The sequence below is a fragment of the Pipistrellus kuhlii genome, unplaced genomic scaffold (genome assembly GCF_014108245.1).
Source record: "Pipistrellus kuhlii isolate mPipKuh1 unplaced genomic scaffold, mPipKuh1.p scaffold_m20_p_15, whole genome shotgun sequence".
NCBI classification, from domain to species: Eukaryota; Metazoa; Chordata; class Mammalia; order Chiroptera; family Vespertilionidae; genus Pipistrellus; species Pipistrellus kuhlii.
Window position 1 is genome coordinate 32760010 of NW_023425460.1, and position 18041 is coordinate 32778050.

Here is an 18041-nt window from a genome sequence, read left to right on the forward strand (position 1 = left end):
CTAGGTTCAATTCCAGTCAAGAGCACTGACTACAGGCTTGATCCCCAGTGGGGGGCATGCAGAAGGCAGCCAATCAACGATTCTCTCTCATCATTGATGTTTCTATCTCTCTCTCGCTCTCCCTTCCTCTCTGAAATTAAAAAAAAAAAAAAAAAGTTGAAGTGGAAAAAGCCTCCAGTGGAATTTCAGGTTGAGGTAAGCAGGTTTCATACACTAAAGTTACACTCAGCTAAAATCACAGTAGGCCCAACTAAAATTCTTAATATTCTATAACACATATCTGAATATCCTAAGTCAAAACTTCTTTATTGTGCTGCAATTCACCAAGCCCAGCTATGACCTAATGCCAAACCTCACTTTGTAGCATAAACCAAGTTAAGGTTAAACAGATTAGCCACATGGTTTTTCTAACTGTAGTCCTACGAGATTAGGCAACAGCAACTATCAGAATAATATATAATGCTCCTAATTCATTGGAGAAACGATATAGCAGCAGCCTCATTTCAGAACTTTTTTTTAGACAGCACAGTGTTTTCTTTCTTTCTTTTTTTTTTAAATATATTTTATTGATTTTGTACAGAGAGGAGGGGAGAGAGATAGAGAGTTAGAAACATCGATGAGAGAGAGTCATCGATCAGCTGCCTCTTGCACACTCCCTACTGGGGATATGCCTGCAACCAAGGTACATGCCCCTGACCGGAATCGAACCCGGGACCTTTCAGTCCCCGGGCCGACGCTCTATCCATTGAGCCAAACAGGTTTCGGCTAGACAGCATAGTGTTTTCCATACCCTGTAAGAGGAGATCAGTTGATCTGATTAACAAAAGAAAAGAAAGGCCAAAACCGGTTTGGCTCAGTGGATAGAGCATCGGTCTGCAGACTGAAAAAGGTGCCAGGTTTGATTCCGGTCAAGGGCATGTACATTGGTTGCGGGCACATTCCCCAGTAGGGGGTGTGCAAGAGGCAGCTGGTCGATGTTTCTCTCTCATCGATGTTTCTAGCTCTCTATTTCTCTCCCTTCTTCTCTGTGGAAAATTAATAAAATATATTTTTTTTAAAAAGAAAGAAAGAAAAGAAAGGTCATTACAGACAAATTCTAACCTCAGGGGTAATCGGAGCCTGTCTGCCACTTTAGAACAGGCAGCTGGAATAAGAGCCTATGTTCCTGTATTTCTTGCTAATTGAGTCACCAGCCCGATGCCTCGGCTTCTATTCACTTAATCCATATTTACTTTTCACTAGACTAAATTGCAACCAGCAGCTGAAGTGCCTGGCATCAAACTGCTCCTCTTCTCCACTCATCAGTATCTAATGGCGATAAGAGAACCGTGACCAATATTGTAGCACGAACAGGCGCATGGGTGAGAGGACTTGGGGGGACTTTGAGTGACTGAGCCCTCACATTCCCTTTCCAACTTTAACTCTGTGGCCATCAACAGTCAATGTTCTTTCTTTGATTACTGCCTGAGGGTTTTTATTCTGTGACATTCAAAACTCTACGGACAACCTTCTCCAAAGGATGTTAACTCCCCTATGTAGAGGCCGCTGAGAGCTATTCTTGTTCATCTGCCTCCCCAGCAGAGTACACATTTAAAGCTTTCCTTCTTCTCCCCCCTTTTTTTTTTTTTTTTTTTTTTTGAGGGAGCATTTTTTTTTCAGAGTAAAGGAAAATAGCTACATAGCAAATAAGTAGGAAAGGAAGGAGGAGGGAGGCTCCTTAGTATTAGAACAAAAAAGACCATGGAACAAGCAAGGTAACAAGAGGCAAATTCATTAGGTGAACAATTAAGAGATTTACAAAGAAATGCACTGAAGTCTTACTTCAAACCCTACACTTATCACTAATATCTAAAAAGTCATTCTTGAGCCCTAGCCTGTTTGGCTCAGTGGATAGAGCATCGGCCTGAGGACTGAAAGGTCTGGAGTTTGATTCCGGTCAAGGGCTCAATTCCCAGTAGGGGGCGTGCAGAAGGCAGTCAATCAATGATTCTGATCATTGATGTTTTTAGCTCTCTCTCCTCATCCTTCCTCCAAAATTAGTAAAAAATATATTTAATAAAATAAAGAATAAAAAGTCGTTCTCGGAAAAAAGAAAAAAAAAGTAAACTCATTCCAAATAAAGGAGAAAATTAATATGTAAATCAGAGTTCAAATTTTATCCAAATTAAGGAAATTACAGATCAGGAAAAGACCTATTTTCAGTGATTTAGCCTCTACTTCTGTGAGCAATCAGAGAATAGGATTGTGAATCTGACACTAATAAAATGTTCATTAAGTGAAAAGCATTAAGATGTTAACTTGAAGAGATTCATTACAGACTTCAAATTACTTTGAAAGTAGTTTGATTAGATGAAGATCAAATTTTAGTCTAACATTTTTCTTGTTCTCTTTTGACTCATTAGTCAGCAGACATCTATAGGACCCCAATAAAGGAGCCTGCTAAGTGGTAGCAGGATATATTTAGCATAGAAGTCTCCAAGGAAAACTTCCCAAATGTGTTCTCCTTCCATCCCTGAACATGTTCCCTCCCCTCACCCCCATCCTGACACCAGAGTGTTCTTTTGTGGACTGGGAGATCTGTGAAGACAGCTGCAGGAACAATTATACCAAGTAGAATTTTAAAGGTGGAGCTATATTTTACTTTTCTTGTAGCAAAGTAATGGAACAACCATCCTATGGGGAGAAATAAACACAGTGCTCTGTATGTTAATGACATCAGGTGTTCCAACAGAAATAGCACTTTCTAAGCAGCTGCATTTTAAGAATGTCTCTGAAGGATCAAATAGGAAGAGAGAGAGACAAGTTGTTTAAATACAAATAACTTTGACAAGTAAAGAACTAGCATGACTAAGCGAGGAAAGACAAGTGAAAAGCAAACAGTCTGACACTTGAGCAAATTTAGGACTCCAAACATGTGGGAGTACTTTTAATTTTCACTATCAGAATCTAAGCCCCAAAGAACAGAAAGACCTGCAGTCTTTTACCTACTGGTGAGATACTATGTTACAGTTGCCATCAGATGTACTGCATTCCAGAAAATTCCAAAGGCATAATTTGTAGCTGTCATCAACTAACAAATCAGCCTCAGAGGTCCTCCCAGCTGTTACATGTCTGAAAGTTGCACAGGCAATCCAATCCCTTCCCATGGCTATCAAAGAACAGGAGAGGTGGCGAAGAGTTTGTTTGCTCTGCCCTAGAAAGCCTTTCCAGGTTTGGGATCAGCACAAATACCTTTATAAACAACAGAAGTAAATGTTACAGCCATCACAGTATTATTCCTAAACCTTTATAATCAACTTGATAATCAACTTGGCAGCAAACAGTTAAATGTCTCACAGTATTGTTGGGAGATATTTAACCCACAAGTCCAATTTTCTGACAATCTCCTGTTTTCTAAATCATTCAAATTTAATAGTGTCATGGATGTACAATAAAACCTCAGAGAAAAAGAAAAGGAGCATAAAAAGGCAGCATTCATTAATGTTGGCTCAGTGGAATAGAGACTTCTTAGGCTTAGCACTTTTTTGCCCTCAGCTGAGAAAAGAAAACTTCCTGGACCATCCTTATACAAAGCATTGACATCAAGCCACACAAAAAAAGCAAAATATCTCTTAAGGCTAAGGGTAACATATTAACTTTTTTTATTAAGTTATTATACGTGTACATATCTTACCATTGCCCCCCCACCTCACTCCCATACATGCTCTCACCCTCCAGTGTTTTGCGTCCATTGGTTATACTTATATGCATGCATACAAGTCCTTCGGTTGATCTCTAACATCTTAACTTTTATAGAAGGGACAAATGAAGACATATTTAGGAAACATTCTAAGGAAGGCACAAAATGCTAAACCTGAAAAATCGTATGGCAATACCTCAAAAAAAATTTAACAAAGAATCACCATATGATCCACCAATTCTACTTCTTAGTTAATGCTCAAAAGTAAAAGCAGATACTGCTCAGATGTTTATACACCCATGCACAAATAACCAAAGTCACAATAACCAAAAGGTGGAAGTAACTCGCTTGGGGCTTCATCAATGGATGAATGAATAAACAAAATGTAGCACATACATGCAATGGAATATTATTTAGCCTAAAAAGGAAAGAAATTCTGACACATGCTACAAGAGGAGTGAACCTTAAAAACATTAGGCTAAGTGAAATGACCAGTATTTTTATAGTTTACTAAGTGCTTTCATATACATTACATCATGTAATTCTCACAACCACTTCCCTATGAAACAGTTGATATTGCCATGATCTCCATTTTATAGGTAGTGGAAAAAGTTCCAGAGAAGCTAAAAAACTTGCTCAAGGTCACACATTAAGACAAAAACAAAAAATCCAGTTTCTCTAACTGAAATATCCATACTCCTTTCAATTATCTTGCTGAGTTTTATGTTTACCTCTACGGAAGCCTTTGATGCAACTCTACAGAAGGAGGCAATATGATATAGAACAGGAGTGGAGAACGTCTGGCCTGAAGGCCCATTTATTTGGTCTGGCCCAGCCAAGGCATTAGGGGAGAGTTCATTCAATGTTTGACAATATATACTAGTAGAAGGCTAATTTTTAAGTGGATAATTTTGGCCCGCAAATTATGTTATAAATATCCAAATCACCCTTGGCAGAAAAAAGGTTCCCCACCTCTGGTGCAGAAGAGCCCTGGACTTGGGAGTTAGAAGGCCTATGATTAATTCTCAGCTTTGCCACACAATTGTGAGACTTTCTGCATTTCACAATATCTTTAAGACTCAGTTTCCTCATTGGTAAGAGTGTCTTTAAGTTTATAATATAGTCTTCTTTATAGAGTTTGAAATTAAAGAAGACAGTAAATGAAAGAGCAGAACAAAGTTTAGAACTTATTAAGTGAAGAAAATGTCAGAAAGAAAAAAATGTAAACTTTCACAGGCTAAGCATCACCAATATTTCCGCAATCTGGCCTTAGTGTGTAAAGTGGCACTTATCACAAACACATCTTTCCAGGAATCTCCTGAGAAAACTGACTGCATCTCTGATACATTTGACACATACTCTGAGTCTAATTCATTAGCAACAGTGAAAATGATATAATAATTATTCTCTGCAGCAAATTTATCAAAAAAGTTTGAGGAGTAAAAATGGAGTAGAAGCCTAACAAAGACTTGCAAAGAGAAGGAAGAGGTCATAGTCACAGGCATCAGCTAAAAACTTAACCCAGTCCTGGGGCGAGCTGGAGGGGGTCAATGGGGAAAAGGGGGGACATATATAATACTTTCAACAATAAAGAATTATTAAAAAAAAGAAGAAAACTTAACCCAGTCCTTTCTAATCTATTCAGAAAAAGGACAGGCCAAGATCTTAAACCAGCTGTTTGATGGCCCTTGAAAAGAATAAGGACAGCAGCCAAGCCAGAAGTCACTAAAAGGAAAAACAGCAAATTAGGAGATAAAACAAGCATAAAAGAATGTGGTCAAAGAAACAGATGCCAGATGAAAAGAAACTGCCTAGAAAACCCAAGTAAAGACATGAATAAATAAACATAATTTATACCCATATGCACTTTATAATCTAACCAATAATCTAGTGCTTCTTTCAAATACCCACATTTGTCATATTGCCCTTAGGCACAAAGAAATATTTGTAATAAAGCTGTTTGTAATTCCTGATACTTTCAGAAAATCATATTTATCATTAGACCTCACTACCATATCTGGTTTACTTGCTAGGTGCAAATATAGTTATTTGTGAGATTTATAAAACTGTGTATGCTACAAAATGTCTCTAGGGTCAGGTAAAGCAGATCAACCTTCAGTGCAATCTTGTTAGCACATCTCACCCTCATCCCAGCCTTCTCAATGTAATTTCACACTTTTCCTTTCATTCCCAGACATGCCAAACACTATAGTAAATCACTACAGGGATAGGACAGTTTGCCTTAAAAAAAAAAAAAAAAAACTATGGAAACAAACACCGACTCCAAGCTCTGTCATACATTAGGATATACCAAGTTATAAATGTTCTGGTATATTACTATTACTAGGAATGCCTGGCAAAGCTTACATCTGGAGCTAAATCAAGTTTCCCCATCTGCTGGGTTTGCCTCATCCACTCAATGTTAATTTTTCAATTGTTTGCAAGAACAATTTAATAACTTGAGAAAAATGGAAAATAAATAGGCCCAGAGGAAGCAAGAAATAAAGAAAAGTCAGCTTTAGGTTTCCCAATACTGAAAACATAGTTTCTCCATTTACAAACGGCTCACTCCAGTGAATACATGTTATTTCCTTTTATGTCTCTGGATCTATTTTGTTCATCAGTTTATTTTATTCAGTAGATTCCACATTATGAGTGAGATCTTGTAATATTTGTCTGTCTCTGACTGGCTTATTTTACTTAGCATAATACTCTCCAGGTCCTTCCATGTGGTATTTCTTTAAGAACCTACACCAACTTCATGTATGACTCAGTTTTATCCCACAGCACTCTGTAATTGCCTTGTGGCTTCATAAGGAATCTAGAGCCCCACAAGCTCCATTCCATTTGCCTGTGTTTACCACAAATAGAAATAGCCATGTAAAGCAAGACGTCAAGGATCCAGATTCCCATGAGTCATTCTTTGAACTGAGAATGGCTTTCATATGCCCTATACACAGAAAATACTTTGGCAATAAAGATGCCTGAAAAGGCCCTGCAACCATTTCTGAGTAAGAAAAGAAAATTCACAGAAGAGCACTGTGCGTTATTTCAATATGACAAAATAAGTTTCATGCATGCCTGCTTTTCTTGATCAAGTACGACAATTTCTTCCACTCCTACAGGCTTCAGGGCTTAAAATAGTAGTGGTGTTCAACAAACTACTTAGAAAAGTACAATATATCTGAGGATGAACCAAGCAATTCTGAAAGAGAAAATCTCATTCCTTACCTGATATTAACCAATGCATGGGTCACCTTGCTAGCAGCTTCTTTCCACTGGCCTGCATTGGTAGAAAGCCTCAGGACTGTACAGAAGGCAAAAACAAAGATCTGTCAGACCCCTGGTATAAAACACAGACATGAGGATGAAGTCACGTCTCAGAATAGCACTATTAGAATAACCAAACAGAGCCTGTACCAATCTTCTGTCTAAAATGTCCTCCTCCTAGCCCTAGCTGGTTTGGCGCAGTGGATAGAACATCGACTGAGGACTGAAGAGTCCCGGGTTCAATTCCGGTCAAGGGCACGTATCTCAGTTGCAGGGTCTTTCCTAGACTTGTCCCTGGGTGCATGCAGGAGGCAACCAATCGATGTGTTTCCCTTACATCGCTATTTCTCTCTGTCTTTCCCTCTTCCTTCCTCTCTCTCTGAAAAAAACAAAAACAAAACAAAAAACAACAACAATGAAAAAATATTATTGGGTGATGATTAAAAAATAAATAAAATTTTAAAATAAAATAAAATGTCCTCATCCTAGAGTAGCAATTTTCAACCAGTGTGCTGCAAGACTTTTTAAAACATGCAATATCTATCTAGTCAGGAGCTCTGACCTCTTTTCCCATATATTGTCAAACAAAAAGATAACATCCATCCAGTGCAAATGAATCAAAATTACCTTTTTTTTTGTCAGATCAGCAAAAAAAAAAAATCTATTTTTTAATATGCCATAGAATTTTAGCAATTAGTTTATGTGTGCCATGAGATGAAAGAGGTTGAAAATCGCTGTCCTAGAGTTAAATATAAGGACTTACTTTTCACCGGGAATTTTTTTTCACTTTCTATCAAACTACTCCTCTGCTTTAGGTTCCCCTTCCTCCACTCCCCACTAAAAGATTCCCATACTTAGTTGTTGCATTCACATATAATCTATTTTAGTTTCCCTGACTTAGTTTCATGTGACCTGCAACATGAATCAACGGGAATATTCTTTCCTTCTCTAACCAAATTCTGTCTCTTTTCCACACTTAACCACAGGAGGAGAGATGATAGGAAGATAGAACATTCTCTTGCAGCTATGAGCTTCAGGATCATACATTATAGTACCTATACTATTTTAGAAAAGAGACAAACCAGCAATGCTCCTTGAAAGAACAAGCACATGGTGGGTATTCCAAGTTTATGTTTTTAATGAACAAATAGCTAATAAGAGCTAATTATGTAGTAAGTTTACTACGTGCCAGAAATGGGCCAAAGTTGAGTTATATGCAACACAGCATATAGAAGAGAAAACTGATACTCAGAAGAGAAAAGTAACTAATCAAGGTCATTCACAGTTTTATGTAATGGAGCTGGAACTTGAACCTGGAGAGAATAACTCTAGAGCAGTGGTTCTCAATCTTTCTAATGCCGCGACCCATTAATACATTCCTCATGTTGTGGTGACCCCCCAACCATAAAATTATTTTCGTTGCTACTTCATAACTGTAATTTTGCTACTGTTATGAACCATAATGTAAATATCTTTGTTTTCCAATGTTGAGAACCGCTAGCAGGGTGTGCAGTAGGCAGCTGATCCATGATTCTCTGTCATCATTGATGTTTGTATCTCTCTCTCCCTTCCTTTCTGAAATCAATAGAAAGTTTAAAAAAAAAACAACAACAAAAAAAACCTAACTTAAAAAATGTTTTTTCCACCAGAAGTTTCATCATACTTTATAAAAAATGGAAAGAGTACTAAAACATACTATCTCCATTTGTTGTGCTTAATTTAGTGAAGATTTCACTTTTCTATTTGTGTTATCTTAAAAAATTTATTTTTTAAGATAAATTTTTTATTGTTGATAATATTGCAGATAGCTCTCATTTCCCCACCCTTTCCCCCCTCCAGATTAGCATTTTAATTCCTTTGGCAGATTTGAGCATTCCCAGATATCCTCTCTCATCTTGTTGCTATAGCTACGAGGACTTAATCTCATTTTACTCTGTACATGGCCCAGTTAAACAGGTATGACAGGCTTCTATAAAATTTCTCTCCCACTCAAACTCTTTTTCTTTCCTCACTGAAAGGCATCTTTATTCATCTATTAATGGGTGCTGAAGCCTGGAATGTATATTTATATACAATAGCTACACATGTATATATATGTATGTGTGTGCCAAAGCAATAAAATATTGTATACTATTTTAAATGAGTGCAGTTAATTAGGTATATACCAATTACACCTCAAGAAACCTATTAAGTTGGGGATTTTAATAGATAGCTTTACTAAGTGAATTTCTGTTTCTGTGAAATCTTCCCTGAACTTTCAAACTCCAGGTAGTTTTTACTAGACTCTTTACTCAAATTTACATGACCTCTTTCAGAAATACAGGTAGGGCCGAAGTCGGTTTGGCTCAGTGGTAGAGCGTCGGTCTGCGGACTGAAAGGTCCTAGGTTCGATTCCGGTCAAGGGCATGTACATTGGTTGCGGGCACATCCCTGGTAGGAGGTGTGCAAGAGGCAGCTGGTCGATGTTTCTCTCTCATCGACGTTTCTAGCTCTCTATCTCTCTCCCTTCCTCTCTGTAAAAAATCAATAAAAATATATTTTAAAAAAAAGAAAAAAAGAAAAGAAATACAGGCAGGACAAAAGTAGATTTACAGTTGTGAGTTTGCAAAACACAGAGTTTATTCTTGTATTATTATTTATTAATTATTGTATTTTCTCACAAACAATTGTAACCCTACTTTTGCTCTACCTTGTAGTTGTACTCACTATGGCCCAAGAGTAAATTTTCAGTGAGCCAATCACCAAAAGGTTTGCAAGAAAGATTTTTATTTAATGCCCACTTCCTCTTATAAGTTACTATGCTAAAATATATAGGTACATTAAAACCCCTTAAAATCTTGTACTTTCTCAAATAACACAATGTTCTTCCCTTGGGATCCAAGCTCTTCTATTTCCACTGTCAATTCCCACCCACTCCTTCTCTCCCATCTCACTGCATTCACTAAGTCCACGAGCCTCCCTATTCTCTCTTTTCTCACAAAAATCAAGAAAGGGCTACAGGGCTGCTAACCAGCTTCCTACTGAAATGAATTCTGAGTTCTTGAAGGCAAAAAGGTCCATATATTCCTTCTTATTGTCTGAGAAGAAGAGACTACTGTATTTCTATGCCAAGCAAGGGCACCAAGCAACTACAGAATCTTTTGTAGTCTTTTCCTTTTATATGCTAAAAATCACAGCTGATGCAGAGAGCTGAGCAAAAAGAGGGCAGAGTGAAGTAAAAAGAAAAGACAGCTTACCCATGGAGTATAGGTTGTCAAAGCTCTGGTGCATGCGGATAATCTCATAGTAGAGTTCATCATAGCTGCTTGGGGTGGGCAGGAATGTGTCACCATATGTGATAAACATATTAAATAGGTTCACAATCTAAAAAAGAAGCAAAAGCCCATACTCAAGTATCACACTATGAAGACTGGAAGGTATCAGTTGTATACTGCAGCCAGCTCTTATTGGCTTGTAAGAGCTGATTGTTACATTTTTAGGAATTTGTGAGATGGTTATTAAACAAAGCTATTATTAAAAAATAATTTACATAAACTTACAATTTAATAAATTATATTACAATGAAGAATTCTTATTTAGAATAAATTCTAAAAATCATCACTGCCTAATTACTTTCTATCTTTTAGTATCATCTATGTTCTTGAGATTAATTTACATCTCCTAAATATGATGTGGTGAGAATACCATCTATCTTTCCCAACTCTGCATTCAATGATGCCATTTTAATAACTTTGGAATCGGTCCTGGTGGGTATAGTTTTACCGTGGAAATCAACAACAACAAAAAATCAGGACTTTTCCCCCAAAAAATGTTAAACATTTATGAACACACTGGGTAATATCCTGAGAAGACAGTAAAAAGGCAAAATGCCTGCCTATTATCCCAAAAACTAGTTAGATAAGCAGACATCTGCAGTGTCCCTCAGAAACTAAGTGCAGCTATGATGGAACTATTCACGTGGCTGGGACACCTCTAGAGCTTTGCTATGTACCAACATAGATACTACAGTACTGTAGTACAGTCTCTCTCCACTGGGACTGTACATATTCAGACACAGAGATCTGACGTATACCCGCCCCTGCCAGGTACTATACTCTCATGAAAGAAAGAGACTCCTGCCCTGGCTGGTGTGGCTCAGTTGATTGGAGCAAAGGGCTGTAGGACCAATTCCCAGTCAGGGCATATACCCAGATTGCAAGTTGGATCCCCAGTCGGGGCACATATGAGAGGCAACCAATAGATATTTCTCACATCAATGTTTCTGTCTCTCTCTTCCCCTCCCCCTTCCTTCCTCTCTAAAATCAATAAAAACATATCCTTAAGTGAGGATTAAAAAAAAAAAAAAAGGAGTAGAAAGTATACCAGGTTCACCAAAGACTTAAGTAAGAGTAGGGAGCACCAATATAGAGATTCTAGTCCAAAAGGAAAATTAAGTCCTGGTTCCCCCTATGACTTAGTCCCCAGAACCTAGTTCCTGTTTCAAACCAGCCCATCTCTGTCTTAGGGTAGAACTTTAGAAAAAGAAATATTTCTTTGGTTACTCACCATAAGGGCTAACGTAAAAATGTTGTGTTTGGCCAAAAGAACAGTCTCATTTGACATAAGGAACTTCAGCAAATTTATCAAGGCTTAAAAAAAAAAAAAAAAAAAGACAGATATCAACAAGCTATTCAAAGCATAACCAATAAAGTTAAATGAAAGCAATGAAAATCAACGCTCTCTACAGAAATCCAAATACGGTAAGTCCAGCTACTAAGCACTTTTTAAAAGTAGGTAAGGTAAGTATATATTTGACTTGGCCTTCCCAAGCACAAGTCTGCTTACTGCCCATAGAAGGTTTTAAAAAATCTACTTCAAGCTCAGAAATTTGACTATAAAATACATATTAAATATTCTAAAATTATACCCCCATCAAATTTCCTTAATTTACAAGTCAAAATAAGGGTTCCCTTCTCACTCTAGGCTACTAGCATCTCCTGTCACCAAATGTTAGCTATGTACCTATTTCAAACATCATTGCTAAGAGGGACATTTTTCAATTCTAACTGATCACAAGATGACCCAGCTATGTTGTAGAACTTATACCTGGACTTCAGCTCAGAATCGGATGAGAGCCCATGAAGAGGAAAAATAAAAAAGCCCTTAACTGTCTAACTATTCAAACAAATGTACAGCTCTGCTCTGTTCTTTCTCAACCAAGACAACACTCACTGAAAAGGTCCTCTTTTTGCAAACCTTATTGAGGGGAGAGATTGCCAAAACCCAAATTCCTAGGTTAGCAGTGCAGCTTTAAAGACATTTTACAAATAAATATTAAGCATAAAGGAAATTTTCAATTGCCTTGTACTCATTCGCCTAGGACTGTAAAATTAATCCTGCTTCTGTGTCCCTCATGACCATCAGCTCTGTCTTAGCAACCCTATTTGATGGCAAACTAGAAAGGGGTTTGGCAGCTGCAAGCAATTGTTGGTCCTCCCATCTTCTCTTCTTCAACCCTCCTTACTTCCACAGACACAAAAAAAGATTTGACCTCTCCTTTCTAAGACCATATCTGCTTCTTTGCCAGCAAAGTCATTTCTCCCATGATCTCTGAGCTTTGTGAAGTTTACTACTCTTAGAGAAGAGACATGGACTTTGATTTGAAACAGCAGGGAATAATGAGTAGGAGTAAAACCTCTCAACACTGGCTGCCTGCCACACAACACCCCTCACTCTCAAATCCTTTAAAAGCACAGGTACAACAAAGAAGCAGCAGGTAAGGAAAAGTACAAAAGCCTGTCTACATTCTGTTTCTAAAGCCGGGATCTTCCCCTCAAATAGCAAAAGAGTCTTGCAATGGATGAAGGAGGTAGGAACTCATTTATGAACTCTTTACTCCTGCCCCAACTCAAAGTCTTTGAGGATTCATAATGGACAGGCAAGTGATAGGCAGCTGGGCCTTTGATATGATCTGTTAACAAGTGATCTGTTGGACTGGGGGGAAAAAGAAAAAGCTCCATGGGAGGATCACATAATCTGCTTAACTCCTACCAGGAGCTCAGATAATAAAGGGAACTAACATTAAAATTCATATAAAACTAATGCAGACCAAATCTCTCTCGTTAATGATCACTTTGCAGAGTAAATTTAAGGGCTGCCCACTCCACCCTCTACCTCAGAGCTGAGACAAGCTCTGCTAATGGATAGATCACATGACAATCACACTCTATAAACTCACAGGAGAAAAAGAGGAATTGATGGGGAGCACACGTGGAACTTGAAAAACGTAATGGCTGGAGAGAGATAAAGCAGCTTTTGTAAAATCCAATCAACGAGGATTTTGTCCCCAGTGCAAACAGCACAAAGATGCAACTTCAGCAGTGGTTATATGATAATTAAGGGACACAAAACCTGGAGAAAAGGAAGTGGAAACAATGATTTATTGCTCCTCTGCTGGACTACAGTTAGTCTTGAACTCTGGGATTCAGAATCACGGATGACAAAGTGATAAATATTAGAGAAGGAAAAGAGCAATTCTGGCACCATCCAAGAGGTGACCTGTGTCCCGCTGCAAGAGACATCAACAGAGCTGAACAGTAGTGAGGAGGAAAGTCTGGCACTGTAACACTGAGAGTCAATGCCAAGGGATACCTGTATCTTGCCCCTGATAATTTAGGTCAAATTCCCTTTTCCCTCCAAAAAACAAGCCAAGATTTTATCACCTGGAAGTAGCCATTCTCTAAAGCAGAAGACGGGAACCTTTTTTCTGCCAAGGGCCATTTGGATTTTTAAAAAAGATATATTTTTATTTATCTCAGAGAGGAAGAGAGAGGGAAAGAGAGATAGAAACATCAACGATGAGAGAGAATCATTGGTTGGCTGCCTCCTACACACCCCACACTAGGAACTGAGCCCACAACCCTGGCATGTACCTCTGGCAAGAATAGAACCCAGGACCAACTGCAGGCCAACGCTGTAATCCACTGAGCCAAACTGGCTAGGGCCCATTTGGATATTTATAACATCATTCACTCAATATAAATTTATGTTGTGCCCGGCCAGAATGGCTGAGTGGTTCAAAGTTGACCTGTACAGCATGAGGTCACAGTTCAATTCCCGATCCAGGCATATGCCCAGGTTTCGGGATCAATCCCCAGTGTGGGGCCTGCAGAAGGCAACTGATCAATCATTCTCTCTCACCATTGATGTTTATCTCTCTCTCTCCCTTCCTCTCTGAAATCAATAAAAATAAAAATAGAAAAAATTATGTTGCTCTGAAAAAAGCTCCTAAATTTATTGAATTTCAAGTCTGGCCTGTGGTTGCCTTGGCAGGATCAGACAAAGCGAGCCTTATACAGCCTATGAGCATGATGTTCCCAACCCCTGCTCTACAGGGAATTTAACAGGCAGCTCAAAGGAACAAAGCAACCTTAAAATTGGCTCCCACAAGCCTCTGACATCAGGGACTGTTACGCCCAGACTTCGTGATCCCCAAGGACCACCAGGGAGCCGAGTCCGATGCAATAAACAAAAGAGCCTTCTCCATGCTAGCATGGTCTCTGTCCCACTCACGCCGGCAGCATGGCGGAAGAGAGAGTGAATTTCGCCCAGTCCAGGGGTTTTACTACGTCGGTGGTGATGTCACTGCCTCGGCTAACCCTGATTGGTTGGGTGAGGGCTAGGATTCAGTTACAGAATGGAGGATAACTCCGCCCTGCCCCACAGTGGAGTCAGGAGCCCATCCTCGCTCCGCCCTGCCCTCTCAGGACCACAATTCCTCTCCAACAGAGAATGCCCCTAATATCTCATGAAATAGTGCTTTTTTTCCTTCATCATCTCCCTGACTTTGCACTCATTCTACCAACTGTTCAGTGTATTCTACATCACTGCAGACACATTGTCTTTTATCCTCTAACCTGATGTAATGAGATTTCTAGGTAAGTCTATGAGGCTTCAACATAGCTGATTATAGATTTTTCAGAGCTAGAAATGACATTTAATGTCATTTAAGGTTTTGGGCTCAATCCCCAGTAGGAGGCAGCTAATCAATTATTCTCTCTCATCATTGATGTTTTTATCTCTCCCTCTCCCTTCTTCTCTGAAATATATATATATATTCAGAGAAGATATATAGATAGATAGATAGATAGATATAGATAGATATAATTTTTTGTTTGTTTTATTTATTTATTTTGTTAAAAAAAAACACAAAAAAACAGACAGCCCTAACATGTTTGGTTCAGTGGACAGAGTGTCGGCCTGTGGGCTGAAAGGGCATGTACCTTGGTTGCGGGCACATCCCCAGTGGGAGGTGTGCAGAAGGCAGCTGATTGATGTTTCTCTCTCATCAATGTTTCTAACTCCCCTCCTCTCTGTAAAAAATTAATAAAATATTTTTTTTAAAAAGACAACAGGTCAATGTATTTCTTTCCATAGAAACTAGCATGATTCCTACAAACACTCTATCTCAACTTTCTATAATCTCACCATAACTGATTACCAGATGAAATTTACATTACAGTACTAAGTACAAGGCCAAACATACAAAGGTATTTCCTCTCTGAAGGAGAAAGGAAAGGAGCCAAGTATGTTCAATCAACAGAGAGAGCCATGAACTCTTAGGCAGGAATGAAAATTCAAAAGGAAATCTGGGCAGCCTTTGAAACAAACCTTTGGCAGTCTTCAAATAATAATCAAAGTTCACAAAACCACTGAAGCACCAACGATATTCTAGGAAAGCCTTGGGATCCTGGGTTCAACTCCTAATCTTTGCTATCTCTACTAAATGAAGCTTCAGATACCTGGCTCCAATTGCTCTTAACCTGAATGAAAAATAGAGAAGTTATGTCTGCAATATTTGAGGTATTATATTATACATTCAATACATTAAGTTATAGGGAAATGGATGTTCCACACACACAAATTCTTCATTGGAAGGTCTTTTCCATCAAGCACTTTGAAAATTTAATTTCTGGGCTCTTTTTCAGGAACTAGAAATTGACTGCAACTGCTGCCTTTTTTGACTCTGAACTGGAGGCAACTGTCAGCCTCACACTTAGCTTTGGCCCAAGCTCCTTTCCTTGGGAAATCTTGTGTATGAAGTATGGCAGCGGTGTACAGCAGTTCTGACTTTACTGAATGCAGACACAGGTGGAATAAAGGATAGTGCGCAGGTTCTGGGAAGCTGAACCAGGAACAGGTACCTTGATGGTTCCTGGGTCCCAAGTGAATTCTCAGAGGCAGAGACAACCAATCTATTTTTCAAGTGGGAAGAGTTCAGTACCATCCCCTGAGAATTCTGCCACCTTATACACAAGGTCCCCCCTCAATCCTCAGGAAGCCTTGTTTGCCAAACTGTTCCTAGCATTTATGTACCTCACATCATAAAGACTCTCAAATTTTATCCTATTTTGAATTCAAACTGTACTGTTATGTAGGAGAGTAGAATGAATAATGGATATGGGAACGTCTCCAGGACTAAAACCTGTCCACACATTGAGGTAAACCAGGTGCACAGATGAACAAGCCAACCATGGAAAGACACAATTAAATGGTACCTCAGATGCCTGCCTCAGAGAAGCAGAGGGGAGGTTTAATTACAAACCCAAGTGAATGACATTTAAATAAAATTAAAAACAGGAAGGAGACAGAGAGCCTCCAGCAGAACATAAATAAATGTCTCAGAAGATTCAGGGCAGAGAGAGCTGTCTGTTGAACAGCTTTTATATGCTATGAAGAGAAAGAGATACAAAGCAAAGACAAGTCTGCCAGGCCCTATTTTGTGGCCTGGCATGGAGCTAGGATAAGATGCCACAGATCACAAATCAAAAAAATCCACTCATTAGGGAAAACGGATAATTTCACAGGGACTGATAGCAGAGGAATATTCACATCTCACTTGCTTAGGAGAGAGGTAGAGGAATTTAAAGGACTAGAAATAGCACTAGTGTAATAAGCCAAAGACTCCAAAACCCTAGAGGCACTATAAACTCTAACCAATTCTAGCATCTCTGGACAAAATCACCAATTGTCCAGGGACATTGCCAGCAATCAGTAGACTCACTATCAATCAGCTAAGTGGCACAGGAAGGATTTAGAAGCAAGCACCCACCAATAGAATAATTTAAAAATACACTAGGGTGGCTTCTCAAAATATAGGCATCTGTCTGACTGCAAACTCAAACACCTCCCTGAAACAGGACAACATATCAAAAAAATAAAATAAAATTATTTTGGTTGCAAGCAATGAACCTCTCCAGGTGAAGATTGCACAAAAGTCTGTACATCTGGTAGGAAGATTCTGGGAAGATGGCAGAGTATGAAGCACCAGAACTCTCTCCCCCCAGCTAGACAATTGCATTTGCAGAATCTGTCTGATTAACTATTTTGGAACTACGGACTCTGATGAAAATTTGCAAGTTACAGAAGATTTGGATGGTATATTTTGGTTAATTTCAGTCAATTTTAGCTCCTAGCACTACGTAACAGCTACCCATCCCCCACCCTCAGCCATGTGGCAAGAGCTGGGCACTTGTCCCTGGAGCAGCTTACACACACACATCTTGTGGAAGCTAAGGTGGCAAAACTGACCCTGTCCTAATAGTGGGGTTATGTGCACTGATATCTGACTGCTGCTTTTGATTCTAGGGGTCAAAGAGGTGGGCGGCCATTGTTTTACACCTCCCCCATTGTTGCAAGCCCTTCTCCTTCCAGATATGTGACTTCCAGGAGATTAAAGAGTCAGTACTCCTTTTTCCTTTGCCTTCATATTTCACATTTCCCCTTTAGAAAACCAGACATTGCCCTGGCAGGTATTGCCCAATGGTTAGAGTGTCAGCCTAAGCACCGCAGAGTCATGGGTTTGCTCCATAGTCAAGGGCATGTATCTGGATTGCAGATTTGTTCCCCACCCTGGTTGGGGCATGTGCAGGAGGCAACCAATCAATGTGTCTCTCTCACATCGATGTCTCTCTTTCTCTCTTCCCCTCCCTCCCACCCTTCCACTCTCTATTAAAAAAAAAAAAAAATCAATGGAAAAAACATATCCTCAGGTGAGGATTAACAGAGAACTGGACATTAAAGACTTAGGATATTCAATAAAACAACTGCACAA

At 39.0% G+C, this 18041-nt stretch overlaps 1 protein-coding gene across 4 annotated transcripts in view; it reads right to left on the reverse strand.

The window, feature by feature from the left end:
• The window catches only part of ARMH3 (armadillo like helical domain containing 3), a 147266-nt gene that overhangs the window by 58949 nt on the left and 70276 nt on the right, over positions 1-18041 (reverse strand). For all 4 annotated transcript variants that reach the window (XM_036437870.2, XM_036437871.2, XM_036437872.2 and 1 more), the window contains 3 exons: positions 11495-11577; positions 10186-10312; positions 6911-6986 (listed from right to left, as the gene is read on the reverse strand). In XM_036437870.2, the coding sequence (XP_036293763.1) occupies positions 6911-6986; positions 10186-10312; positions 11495-11577 (286 nt within the window). The remainder of the gene's footprint in view (positions 1-6910; positions 6987-10185; positions 10313-11494; positions 11578-18041) is intronic.